Here is a 14,753-nt window from a genome sequence, read left to right on the forward strand (position 1 = left end):
TGTACACTAAGTGCATTCAGATTTTAATCTCCAGACATTGCAAAGGGTATTTTCAGCACTTCCATAAAATGTGTAATCACATTCAGATTTCAATCTCCAAATGTTGCGGAGGGTGTTTTCAGCACTTCCATAAAATATATAATCACTACATGAGATGTAGTGAATACCACTCAAACGAGTACACGTCTATGCCACAGCCCGAAACAGTTGATCGTACTTCTATTAAAAAAATTCATTCAACTTCAATCATGTGTAATTATGTGTATATTATATAAAATTGATGTCCTCAGCCAAATCATGGGAGCATTATGATTGTCTGTTTGACAAAAAGAAGGCAGCAAGTTGAAATGTCATGAAGATGAAAATTGAAGATAATTCATTAATTACAACAAAGTGATTTCTTCTAAAAGAAAAACAACACAGTAAATCGATCTTTCATGCAGGAGTTACAGATCAACATTTGGAGAATACAATCTAGTTAGTATACACATCAACAATGATAATACACTACCTATACCCAAACCCCAAGTCTAGTTCATGAATCCCCCCCTGGTTGTGCCCTGAAGTATGGATTGGCTTTGAGTTTGACCTAAGCTCCATCTCAAAAAGCCTCTGAAGTGCCTCTGGATGATTCCTTCCACCAGCAACCCCGGGAGCTAATAAAATAACCAAAAAATATATTTATCAGGAATTGAACATGTAGAGAGAGAGATTAAAACTGATGATCAATATTCAGTTCTATGATCCTATATGATCAACAACAGTTTGTCAGGCAATTTAGATTTCCACACTAGTGCACTAGGTCAATATATGACATACCCATGACTGAAAGCAATAACTAATTAATACATTATTTGATGAAACTGTGTAACTCTGAGAATGTGCAAAAGGAAATGCGAGATTGATTGAACTAGCTTTGATAGTCCATTGGTCCTCAAGGTCAGTGAAACATGTGCAAGCAGAAAAATATCAAACAACATAGTGATTATGAAAATAAAGCCGCAATCAGAATTGCAAATGACCTGTTGTCAAACTCACAATCCATGTCGTCTTCAACTAGAAGAATAAAAGATTATAAATGCTCAATCTAAAAAACTAAGATCAATCAATCCCAATAAGCATAAAATACAACCACTAAATTCCTTGTCATGAAAAAAAAAACTATAACCACTGAAAACTTATGAACTTTAGAAGGATCAAGTATCCAAAAATGAATTGCAACAGAATTGATATACCAACTAATCCATGCCCAATAACATTTTTCTACAAGTAAATTATTGAAAAACAATTCAGGATTAATATCTCTCTGACTCTGAAGCTATAATAATAAACATAAAAAAAGCAAACATAGTAGCAATGCACATCAAACAATGTTTTACCTTGCAATTGCATTCCAGCACCCCCTAAACTAGGATGCTGCTGGCCACTAAATGGGAAGCCTTGCATTGGGTTTGGTTCCTGCATAATACCAGACATCGGATTACTGGGATGAGGGGGCATAGCTCCACCCCTTGGGAAACCTCGTAAGAGATGAGGTGGAGGAAGGTTCCCTTGCATATGCATCTGTTGTAACAGAGGGTGGTGAGCAGGAGGATCAAACCCAGTTACAACACTGCTTGGTTGGTGGAAAGGAGGACGAAGCATATTTCCTGGAAATTGACGGTTGGATGGAGAGTCATGATGAACCATGCCTTCAGAAGTCGCATGCTTCATATAAGAACTAATATGAGGAGAATGTGAATCCGGTTGATTGAACATTGGACCAATGTGATTCAACTGATGGGGTTGGAGCTGTGAAGGTCGGTGGGCATTGAGATTTTGATATGGAATACCAGGGTATGCTTGACCTTGATTTCTCATCATAAGCCGTTCGTCTCTAAATGCAGAATTTAGAGCTGCCAGTTTTCTAGTAATCTCAGCAGGTGTGTCTTGAGACAAATCTACCTTAGCTGAATTTCCAACAGATAAAAAGGTTTGCAGAGGGTCGCCAACAGAAAAGCTATCTTCTTCAGGGAGACGAAAATCGTGAGATCGATTGAAACCACTAGCCTTGGAAATTCCACTTTGAAGTAGCGATGAATTAACATCTCCATGAGAATCTCCATAACCTAACCACTGCTCTTCCAATCTATTTGATTTGGGTTGATGAGTTTTTTCTGAAGGAAAGGCACCACCACTTCCATGTCTGTTCAGTGTAAGCTCGCCGGTAGGAGGATTGACATTGTCTGAGGTAGGGAAAGGAAACAACTGAGACTCTGAAAAATCAGCACCTATAGATCCAATTGAACTTCTTTGAACAGAAAGGGGTGCTCCAACTGATTGCAGCTCCTTCATAAAAGCTGATCCAAAAAGTGTTTCCAGCGTCAATGTTTTTGATGAATTAGAAGCATCTGCATTTACTTTCTCTGGATTATCAAGAAATTTCCCAGTATTTGCTCTTTCAGTGTTGTCCACCGTGTCAGTAACAGACGATAACTCCACATCTTTATGTACGGGTCCTTTCTGTAACAAAGAAAGAAGGTGCTCGGATGCATGACCATCAATTGAATTGGACTGCCCAGCCTTTGCACCAAAATCTTTGTCCTGCAAGTGCTGCTGAGATGATGAACCATTTTCATTAACTTGTGATAGAATTGACTGTTCAAGATCTTCACATGTAAGAACTGCGGGTAAAATCTCAGGTACATCGCTCTTGTAAGATAGCTCAGAGTTACTAATAGCGGTATGTGTTACATTTGTTGGTATACCCTCACCAGCGGGTTCAGGATTTTGGAAACTAAAATTTGGTGCAACATGATGGGTTGTCTCTACATTGGAAACCTGTAGCCCACCCTTTTCACCGCCAACAATAAGCGAGAGCAGGTCATTTGGCTTAGGTGTCAAATCACCCATCGACTTCTTTTCTGCATTATGGTAAGTGGGTAATGAAGAAAACAAGTTAACATAAAGTTACAAAGTACAATTGTAATGTATAAAAACTTTGAAGCACTTACGAAGTACAACTGTAATGCATAAAAACTTTGAAGCACTTACTAAGTACAACTGTAATGCATAAAAACTTTGAAGCACTTACTAAGTACAACTGTAATGCATAAAAACTTTGAAGCACTTACGCATACCTTCTTCAGCAAACCAATGAGCAAACTTCGAAGATTGGAAGGCATGTGGACTCCATGCCTCATCTGCTTTATGATCAGACTGCTACAAGAGCATAAAAAGTCAACTCATAGTAAAGTAAAACAGAACAAAACTCTGATCCAAATCACAATATATCTAGCCCAATAAATAAAGTAATCGTTTTTAGAAATATATCTGTCAAACTGTCTTGGCGTCACAAGTATAAGAAATTACCTCAACAATACTAGTAGATATGCCACTGGTTAGCATTGAAGCATTACCAAAAAGCTTGTATAGGATAGACTCAGAACTCTCAGGATTGAAAGCTGATCCTATGGCCTCCTTTCCTTTTACTTCAGCCTTAAGTGGAATAAATGTATTGTCATCTGATGCTTCCAAGGCTTCTGAAAGAGCAGATCTCTTTCTTAGTTGATCATTAATTCCAATTTTAATGTTGGGGATATCCACAGAAGATGATAAATTAAAAGTATTTTCTTTCTCATTGTTGATTGAAACATTTATCTCTGCCCTTTGAAGATTCTGTTGATTGTTATCCACTTGCATGGTTGATAAGTTTCCTTCTTTATTTTCAGGATTTATACTGAATACATGGCTACCTCGGGTATCTCCGGGCTCAGGTTTCCCAGCCTGCATAAAAACCAGAGACATCAAAAATGCATACAGGAGCTGTGAATAGTTGCACGTTGCGAAAGTTACTAAAAAACCATTAAGTTTTTCATCTAACTTTAAACTTAGTTCTCAATGCCTAGGCTCCCTGTCTATATATGGGGAAAAGCAGCATGAAAGCAAGAAATAATGCACCAGCATCCTATGATATCTTCCATGTTGATTTGGCATCCAATAAGTAAAATAAAGACCAAAATCATAATCCAGTTTAAGATTAAGACCCTCAATAGAAAACTTTTACCATACGAAATTTAAATGTTGAGATTTGATATTGGAACTTGATTGCTAAACATTTAAATAGAGGGTACTATCAAATACTATATCACAATCTAATTGTTTCCTCCCTTACATTGTTGGTAACAATATGTCAAGTTACAGTTCACGACCATAAACCATCTCTATATGTCCATTTAATTCATATATGGAAGTTGCTATATAAAACCCTAAAAATCCCCTTATAACTTTCTCTTTGATATTAGACAGTAACCCAACATTTGAAGCAAAACATCAGTCAAAACAAGCTGTTCTGTGAGACTATAATTTAATTGTTGACATTAAATTATCAGCACTTTGAAAACTAGTGCCGTGGAATCAAGCTACCCTTTGCTTTCAAACTATTGAACTTTGCATGATTGAGATTTATCTTCAGACACTGAAAATATTATTCTATAAACACACTTTGGAATGACAAAGGCTTTTGAAATTTCAAACTTTCATGCTCCCAGAGAATTCATTGTGAACTGAACTACAAAAATTAATTAATGATTACCATCCCAAAAACATGACATGCTAAGGACTCAGTTCTCCAACACAAAACACCAACATTCCAAACTAACTCTGAACAATAACATAAAGAAATCTCTATCCAGATACATAACATTTATAAAAGACAAAATCAACATTTACAACTTAAAAAATTAATACCAAATTGTATCCGAGCTGAACACTTCAGGCAATTGATCTTTGAGCTAAACATTCTAAAAATGACGGCATTCAAAGGCCACAAACAAGGTGGATAAAAAGTGTCAACGAGTTACCTCTGTTACATGAGTGTTGGAGGATATTTTGGTACCCATATTCCTTTCCAATATTGTGTTTGCAAAACCAGGGGGTACAAGTGGTCTTGCTGAAGCATGTGAATGGGAAGAAGATTTCTCATCATTGCTTAAAGCTGCTAAAGTCAAAGGAGGCTCCATTGACTCATTGCTTCCAGCAACTAGCCTTTTCGAATCATCGTCAATAAGTGAAGAAAGGTCAAAATCCACTTTATTCTTGTCTGGGTTCATCTTAAGCTTCTCAGTTTGCTCTTTTCTCATCAATTCGAAAGAGGCTGGCAAAAAAGTTGTCATTCATTGAATTTAAATTTATTATACATGATTTTCCAAATGGCCCTAATTACAAAGTTAAACAGAACATTAAAGTAATAATGAGAACAAATACAGTTTACCAAGTACCATTATATCTAGCGGTGGGGCATGAGGCAAGCCTGTCTACGCAAAACAGCCCAGCCCTTTAAAACCTTGTGGCATCTTTTAAAATTCTAATGGATTTTATGTTGTGTACAGCGGCAGACAATGCATTCCACTTAGTGTATGACAGACAATGGGCTTTCTATTTCTATTTTCAAGCCTTGATCAGCCTTCCCAAATTAGAGCGTGCCGCTTTGGGAATTACAGCAGATGTCGTATTTAAGTGAAAAGAATACCCTAAATTGTGTCTGTGAAGTTTCTATATTTGAAATAATTATGAAGCAAAACTCATGGCACCAGAAAATTTCAGTGTTTATTTTAGTGGGATCATATCAGTGGCTTTTCTGTTGCACAAAGGGGTTCAGATTATCTCCTGGAAAACAGCCAGGGAAATTTCTCAATTCACGATTACTAAGTTTGTTTGATGACTTTTGCACTGAGCATTCAGGTCTAATTTAAAATTTCTGTAGACTTGCCTATTATGATCTGACCTACCCAAGCCAGTTATTCAGAGTTGATGAACATGTTCCCAAATCATAAGGTTGGTTCACAACTCAGCACACACTTGAAAAGAAGAACAATTTCTAAATGGATAAAATGACAAAACAGGGTTTTGATATTGCTAGAATGTAAGAAGAAGGGCAGGTTGTGTTCCCTCATTGCAGTTGGATTCAGTTCAGTAGAGCTAGGTTTCAGATTATCAGAGTTGGATTCACTCACCTCATTGTCCTGTTGGGTTCATTGCAAACTTACAATGATGTGTATGTTCATGTTTTCTGGTTTGAGATGGGAACTGTGGGGTTGAAACTGAATGCAACACCATTCGCTTCCTTTGCAAGTTAGGATATTCTGTGCACTAGAGTTTAATATTTCAGTTGTTAGGATATTCTATGCACTACAGAGCTTAATCACTCAGCTAATGCATTTTGGGTCTTTTATTTAGAAAAACAACTAACCACTATGATATAAACTCCCTCAATCGTCCACAAACTTACCTATGAGAAACTGGTGACTGACGAGGCTGAGAGACATGTCTGAGAAAATAACCATTACGATGTAGACTTGCTCAACCATTGTCAAACTTACTATTCTAAATATTGTGCTATGTCTAATATTTGTTTGGAGCATTAGTTAACTTTGCAGCTTATTAGCTAAGCTTGGGTTTACTTACTCAATCTGACACCTATGTCTACTATTTGTTTGGAGCATTAGTTAAATTTGCAGTTTATTAGCTAAGCTTGGGCTAACTTACTCAATCCGACACCTCCCAATTCAGATGATAGTAAGGCTCATCAAACACTATTGATCCAGATTTTCATGAGGACGCCAAAAAATATTGAGGTGTGCAGTGAGCCATCATTCTACACATGATGCTTTTGCCAATCATGTTATCTCTTTTCCATCCATCAACCCTTCAATTTGTCAATTTCTAAAACAAGTACATGCCTCTCGGCCTTGCCAGTCATCAGTTTCTCATAGGCAAATATATGTGAAATCAAGCTAATCAATTTGAAGGGGGTGTTTTAGGGTCATGCAATCACCCTAAATAGGGCTACAGCAACATTGTCTCAGGCCCCATCAAACTTTGTGGAGGTTTTCTAACAGGTTTTATGTGCTGTGTAGTGCCGACGACGATGTACTGCGGAGTACGACATGCATTTTGACATGATTAGCCTTCTTAAAATAGAGCATGTACAGCTTAAGAAACGAGAGAAAATCTCGTCCATAAATGGGAAGAAATGCACAGCTTCTAAGTTTCTGTGCATTTTCTATATATTTCAAGACATCATTCAAACAATTAGACAATATCTTCAATAAAATAACATATACCTCTTCTCTTTTTCTCCTCTTCTGCCCTGTCCTCACTTGTACACTCCAAAGAGCCAAAAGTTTCATCATTGAAAGAGTCGTTAGTTTCTCTACGAGAGTGGGGTGCCTAGCAAGTATCAAAATTAACAAATTATAACAGACTCAAGAGTTAATTGCTTAATATCTCAACACTGTCCATAGCTTCAATACATCAAATAAAAAACATACATGATTGAGATTAGAGAATTTTTTGAAGTAATCAATACTACACTTTGGCTAATATACATCTGTCTGAGAAGTATATAACTTCAGATAAGTGAGATAACCTTATAAGGACGAGGAGGGTGATAGGGCTCATTAGACCGATTTGGCTGGTAATTGTCATTAGCTCGAAATTTAGGAGCAGACAACCCAGGTGCATACCCAGCAGGTCTTGGAAAAGAGCCACTACCTAGAAGTCCATCGTGCTCAGGACCTTGCAAAGATCTACGAGACTGGTTGCCAATACGTTTTCCAGAATCTGTATATTGACAATGAAATAGCAACATAAAACTCAACTTACGTAAAACTTCTACTCCAACATCCATAAAAATGACAGGCACAGAATAATTCCATATTTATCCAAATGTTTGTCACTTGTAGAGGCATTTAGAATTCTTGTATTTTAAAAATTAAAAAGAAATGAAGTATTTTTGTAGATCAAGTGTAAAAACCTGAATCCCATTCTGATTGAGAATCACTGTCTTTGTCTGAACGTCCAGAAGAGCGAGAATCCCATTTTCCATGAGTTGCCCGCGAAAAGTTATTCATATCCCCTCTGGTTGGAGGGGATGAACTGTACTCATTGCGTCTGAAACTATGTGTTGGTAGAGCACCAGTACTTCTATGTCGATCCAGTGAAGCATCTTCAAATTCACTGTTTTCCATGCAGAAAAGCAAGACACATAAGAGATAGAGCTTAAATATATGTATAAAAGATGGTTAAAAGGAAAATGTTAGCACTCCGGCAATATAGATTAATATATACCTTAAAAGTGATTGATCAAACCCACTTGGAAACTCTTTGCATACATCCAATCCACTAACCGATAACAAAAACTCTCTTGTGTATGAAATTTTCAACTTCCTGAGCAAACCTCAACAAATAGGTATTATGACATGCATCACATTTTAAATTATCAACATCATAAAAAATAAATATTATACAATAAGCTAATCATAGAAGATAGAAGATTACTTTTGCAATCCATTATCAGTTGGCAGATCCAACAAGTTCTTATCTTCGTTTTCTAAGCTCATTTTGTTGCCTCCACACAATACTTATGCTAACAGAGTTGATAACCAATGTCAAATATTTTCAACGGATGAACAATGCAGAGTATTATTACAACACACAAAGAGCACTAGCCATCATCAATCATAGAACTCATAACATAGGTTCAACACTCTCCTTGAGAAAACTATATTTGACTAAATATTTCTGCTCCAACACCAGATACAAGATACAGCACAGTACACAGATTAAAAAAACCCAAAATATTAGTATTATTTTTCTAGCTCAACCATAAGGCCAACAATCCCTGCTTTTTCATCATTTATTTCTAAAAAACCTTATACGAAAATCTTCAAAGCTATCAAAAAAAACCAAAACCTAGAACCAATGCACACAAACAATCCCACTCACTGATCCAGCTCAATCAACGAGACTCGTCATCCAAAACCCTCTCAAGCTTCCTCTTTTGCGAAAATCGAGCAATATCACCCCAGAAAAAAGTTGAAAAAACTACTCTCTCCTTCAATGAAATTCCCGAAAGAAACGTAAAGATTGGTATATACAAATCATTACCCCTTCCCCTTGAGCAAAATCCAGAACACGGATTCACGGGAGATACAGATTCAATTCAAAAAAATTGTGGAATACCCATGAAATTTAGCTCCGAGGAAAACTAAGGGACAACAATTATCGAGGGTTTGTGCAATAAAAAAGGGGGGAAAGAACTAGGGTTTGGAATTTCTAAAGATTAGGCATGCGGATCGAAGGTTAGGTACAATATCTATGAATGGAATAGCGTGAAATTGATATTTTGGGGGTGATTTTGCAGAAATGGATCGCGATTGAGGAAGAGGGAGTGAGCGAGAGGAGAAGAGATTTGAAGAGAGAGAATGTAGAGAGAGAATGTTGCTATTACGGAGTTATTATTATTATCTATTTTTCTATTATCTAGAGCAACTAGCAAACAACCTATGGTTTTAACCTAATTATTAGTTAGATAATAATTAGAATTTTTTTCAGTAATTAGAATTTATTTAAAATCTTGTTTTTCTATGAAATCTGAAATATTATGACACTTCATAAAAACTTTTTAAGGAGTCTCAATAATCCAATTCAAATAATAATTTCGAATGTAAGTTATTTTGTTTGTTTATTTTTAAAGAGTAAATTTCAGGCATGATTGAAAAATCTTTTGGATATATACAAGATAATCACTTTTATTTTATCAAACTAGTAAGAGATGAGAGAGTTCGCACAAATAGCATAATATTATATAATTTGGACAAAAAATATTTAATTTAACATAAATAAAATACTTTATTTGATAAGTAAAATAATTTTATTTAAATTATAACTAATTTATATTAATGTTAATGGGATATTTATATAAAATTATAATAAAATGTATTTAGATATAATTATAAATTTGAAATAATTTATTTAATTATAAATAATTATTAAATAAACTCAATTATATTAAATAATCATAAGGACCCGTGAGATATAGAAAGGAAAAAAGAGAATATTTTTATTATTCTAAATTTTAATATTAATATAAAATATACAAAATTTTCATTACTCATAATATTTATTTTAAAAAAATTTAAAATTATTTTTAAAATTTTACTTATTAATAATTGCTTCATAATATTGTCTAATTAAAAAAAATATTTTAACAACAAACTACTTATACATATCATTTGTAAGTTTTATTATTTTCATCCAATGGTCTACTTTATATTTTTATTATTCTAAATTTTAATGTTAATATATAATACACAAATTTCTCATTACTCATATAATACTTATTTTAAAAAAATTAAAATCATTTTTAAAATTTTAGTTATTAGTAATTACTTCATAATATTGTATTAAAAAAATTATTTTAACAATAACAAACTACTGATACATATCATTTGTAAGTTTTATTATTTTCATCTAATGGTCTACATTACATCAATATCTTTAGAAATAACTATCTATAATATTAAGATACAATAATAATTATAGTTCTGATGCAAAAAATTACTCGTATATATAATTAATCAATTTATATAATTGTGGGGAGACATTAATATAAAAACTGTGACGTGAAGAGTAATATTACAATTTTAAACATAATAAAAATAAATAGTATATATTAAAATTTAAATAAAATATATTAGTTCATAATAAAATATTAAATAATTATTTTATAATAAAATATATTAAATGAAATTTATGCAATGCAAATGAATAGTATATATTAAAATAAAATTTATTTAATGCTGTATTAAATAAATTATTCATTTTAAATTTTTACATATAAAGTAGTTATTTATTTATCAAGATTTAAACAATATTGATTAAAATAAATATTTCTTTTTCAAGTACAAGTAAATTGATATCTCAAATTAAAATAATAGTTAATTAAAATAAATTTGGTATTGTGTGATTGGTGAGATAAAATATTGTAGGCTTAACCGGTTATCGGTAATGTTAGTCTCTTTGTTTTTAATTTTATTGGAAATTTTGTGATCTTCCTTCAATTTTGCTAAAGTGTAGACGTCATAAATTTATTTATGAGGTGTTTTAACTATTGTTCCATGTGAATCTGACTTTATTAATAATTTAAAAAAATAATTAAAAAACATTTAAAAGATCCATTTTTTTAAATTAATTTTTATCTTATAATTTTTAATTTTAATTATCATCTAAGTTTTTCTAAAAACCAAGTTATAATTTTTACTTATTTCTTTAAAGATTATTACCTTTAACTGATATTTTTTGACTTTTTGGTGTAGATGGTTTGCACGTGGTATAAATTACAACAGATGTCCAAGACACTGTATTACTCGATATCGCAACCTGTTGGATCACCTTGACCGACAGACGTAAGGAAAATAACTTAATTATTTCGTTCATTTGGCTATAATCATATCTTCTTTCACATTTCAGTTCATTTGGCTTCCATTCCTTAATTTGGACCATGACCATGAGGTCAACGCTGAAGATGCGGCCGTATGTACTGCATGCACACTAATAATACGGTTCACAACTATGGAGATGCACAATAGTGATCGTGTGACACTGCAGTTCGGTATGCCCCAAAATATCTCAGATCCCTCAGTTAGCCTAGGAGAATGGCATCTGCGCAAAGTTAACGACCAATGGAACTTCAATCCATGGCAAAGCTTCACAAGATCGGAGTGTCGCAAATGGAAGCACCGTCATGACCATGTGTTAACTGACGCAGTCATGCCAACCGAAGAAAAACCAAGTCATACTTATATGGCTTGGTACAAATCGGTTGGTTTCCAGTTCATCGCCGAGGATATGTACTTGTACGACCCACGCCAGATGACTTACACACCTGACACCTCAACATCAAACCCCCAACAACAGTGTCAGACCGGATACACATAACCCCTTGTCCATTAAACGTTCCGTTCAACCAACACACAAACATACAACCAAAACATTCCATACACCCAACCCCAATACCAATAGCATACCCCATACTACCACCAACAAATTGACCATCAACCTGAGACTCAACATCGTTTCGCACCCACCACATCACCCTACCAAAGTCGCCTAAGCCAGAACACCCAACGATCATTCAACACCAACTGTCCCTCCTCCTACCGTAGCCAAGAAGCCCAAACCTCACAAAACCAAAACATCCAACAACCCTGTCTCTACCAAACACCCCAACAACATTTCCAACATTTCCTCGACGCATCGTTCACACCCATGTCTCCCTTCAACCGTCCCGGTCACCCATCAATGAGTCAACCACATCCCAACTTCTCTGGCATGGGTCATGAGCTCAGATACGGCGGTACACCATCGATGCATACTAAAGAATATGCCGACTTGTCTGACTACCTCAACAGACATTCTCCTGTAGTTGGTAGTGACGCTCCTGGGCCCTCAGTTGCTCAAACACCGGTACAGAATCGTCAACGTGGGTTAGGGCCACGGGTTAGGGTAGCTAGAGGATGTGGGACCGGAGATCGGTTAGGTGATCCCGGTCATCACCATTAGGTTTCTTTGTGTAAACGACAAATTTTATTAATATCAATTGGTCCTATATCAAATTTATCTATCACGTATACCATTTACCAAAAAAATTGCATTTTAGGAGGAGTCTCCAATTGAATTGGCGCCTCCTCTTAAATCCTACACAGGGGTGCCAATTGGATTGGCTAGGGCACCTGCCTAGCCAATCCAATTGGCGCCTCCATTCAATTTTTAAGAGGAGTCTCCAATTCAATTGGCGACTCCTCCTAAAAGTGGGGTAGTTTGAGATTTTTTTTGAAATCAGGGGTATTTTGGAAATTTCCTTGAAAAAGTGGGTTAGTTTTGTAAAAATTTCTGGATTCAAAATAAAGCGGCCACTTATTAATGAAGATGACATGGATGGGACTACAAAAATGTAAAAGCCAAGAAAATTAAAAGACCATAATAGTCGATTTTGTAATGAAATGGTCAATTATATAAAACGTTCAAATAAGAATAATCAAAAAATGTATTTAAACCAATATTTTATTATTATTAATTTTTTCGCCCCTATTATCCATCAACTATCTAAGATTTAAGAGTTTATAAATAGAGCAATATTAAAGATATCGCTACAACAAAATTGATATATGCCTAAAATTTATTTTATTTTAATCAAATTTTAATTATAATGTTAATAATAGTTAATATACTTTTTTTATATGATAACTAAATATGCAAACAAAATTCTTAAATTAAATTATAAAAAATAATAATTATAAATATTTATTATTAACATTTATTGTTTCTTACTCACAATATTGATATTAATATATTTATATTAATAGTGTATCATTATTATTGTCATATTTTTTACTCACACTTTTTTTAAAATAGAGTAACACTTTATTTGACCACTTAATTTAAATGTATTTAGATGTAGAGTATGTAATACTAAGAATTATGTATTCATTTTTTTCTTTTTTTTTCATTTTTAAAAATAAAAACCTTTTAAAATTGAATATAAATGTCAATTTTTATATCCAAAAAAAAAACAATTTTTAAACTATGTTTTTTAAAAGAGTTTACACATATCTACTTAAGGACAAAATAAACTAATCAAAGACAAATTTTAGAAGAATATTTATTTTATAGGGTAAAATTTATACTTATAAAATAGAATTTTTTTATTTTTTTAAATTATCTCTTTTTAACAGATTGATATTTATTATGAAATGAAAGGAATAATAAATAGTTGTATCAATCATCGATTACAATATTAAATAATAATTTGACCATTATTATTGTAATCATTTAATTGTGTTCAAGATTTAAAAAAATTCAAACATTGAAATTCAAACATAGAAAATTGGATCGTGCATTAAAAAAATTGAAAATTGGAATTCAAACATAATAAATGTGATTATTCATAGCCATGGTAATTTGAATTTATTATTGTTTCAAAAATACTATAATATTAATAAAGTTTTAATAAATACATTTTCTTCAATTTAAAAATAAATAATATTTAATATTTTTATACGTATTTAGAAGTATAGTATTTAATATTAAGAATTATATATTAATTGGGTTTGCTTTAATCACTTCATTATCATATCCCTATTCGACAAACGTACCCCATTCTCATAATGTATAATAATTTTATTGCTTTATTATTGATTGCTTATTATTTAGGTAGTTAATAATATAAGAGTAAAATCAACCCTTTTTCAAAAAGAACAAAAATAAAAACTCGATCCAATATCGAGTATTTTTCTTAAAAACCAAACAATTTCAATTCATTTATACCATCCCCAACACCTTCCTAACTTCAAATTATTTCTCAAACTTGTAAACGCTTTCATAAACGATAATCAAATGCTTGATCCAACGTCAAGCCATTTTTTCAATCAAAAATCAAAACACTTAACCATTATTAAATACCTTTCAATAAAGATGGAAATGGAATGTGGTGGTTACCATGAGCTCTTGAGGCTAGGATTCGAGATGCTTATCTAGTCCATCTAGGTTCTTTCCATCATTCAAAATACATCAAACAAATCAGGCTATTTTTCCACCGTCGTGCGACCCTTCAAACCTTTTCATAAACGTAAGATATTATGTCTTGAGACGATAGAAAACATTGCTTCGTCCACAATCATTTGATTTGAGATAAGTGGTGTTTTTTCCGTGAATGTTGATATTTGGAAATCCATTCAATATGATGCAAACGTCATTTCCTCACATGTTTTGGGTAAAACAATATTTTATGTTGAATACGACTAAATATCTTTCGTTAAAATCGACCAACAAACAAATATTGTTCTACCCAGAATTAAGTAGCCTTGAATTCTCTGTTGTACACAGAGATACGTATGAGCGATATTCAAAGTCTCGTCAAGCACATTAATAAA

The 14,753-nt window shown here is 33.3% G+C and overlaps 1 protein-coding gene across 4 annotated transcripts; it reads right to left on the reverse strand.

The window, feature by feature from the left end:
• Positions 1 to 342: 342 nt before the first annotated feature.
• LOC127127043 (uncharacterized) lies at positions 343 to 9,300 on the reverse strand. Of its 4 annotated transcripts, none has more exons than XM_051056126.1 (10): positions 8,320 to 9,300; positions 8,110 to 8,208; positions 7,796 to 7,998; positions 7,409 to 7,602; positions 7,104 to 7,209; positions 4,842 to 5,134; positions 3,352 to 3,765; positions 3,120 to 3,198; positions 1,380 to 2,903; positions 343 to 656 (listed from the first exon to the last, which is right to left on the reverse strand). In XM_051056126.1, the coding sequence occupies exons 1-10, from the start codon at positions 8,379 to 8,381 to the stop codon at positions 508 to 510; spliced, it is 3,123 nt and encodes a 1,040-aa protein (XP_050912083.1). In that variant the 5' UTR covers positions 8,382 to 9,300; the 3' UTR covers positions 343 to 507. The 4 variants fall into 4 exon arrangements, with proteins under 4 accessions (XP_050912083.1, XP_050912081.1, XP_050912082.1 ...); XM_051056124.1 differs by having other exon boundaries at positions 3,114 to 3,198; XM_051056125.1 differs by having other exon boundaries at positions 3,120 to 3,201.
• Between the last annotated feature and the right edge of the window lie 5,453 nt (positions 9,301 to 14,753).

Source organism: Lathyrus oleraceus, chromosome 3, assembly GCF_024323335.1.
Source record: "Lathyrus oleraceus cultivar Zhongwan6 chromosome 3, CAAS_Psat_ZW6_1.0, whole genome shotgun sequence".
Classification (NCBI taxonomy): domain Eukaryota; kingdom Viridiplantae; phylum Streptophyta; class Magnoliopsida; order Fabales; family Fabaceae; genus Lathyrus; species Lathyrus oleraceus.

Coding starts and splice junctions, on each gene's coding strand:
- LOC127127043 (XM_051056122.1), bottom strand. CDS start 8,381: ATGAGCTTAGAAAACGAAGATAAGAACTTGTTGGATCTGCCAACTGAT. Junction 7,999..8,109: donor TTTGATCAATCACTTTTAAG/GTATATATTAAT, acceptor CATGGAAAACAG/TGAATTTGAAGATGCTTCAC. Junction 2,904..3,113: donor GTTTGCTGAAGAAGGTATGC/GTAAGTGCTTCA, acceptor ACCATAATGCAG/AAAAGAAGTCGATGGGTGAT.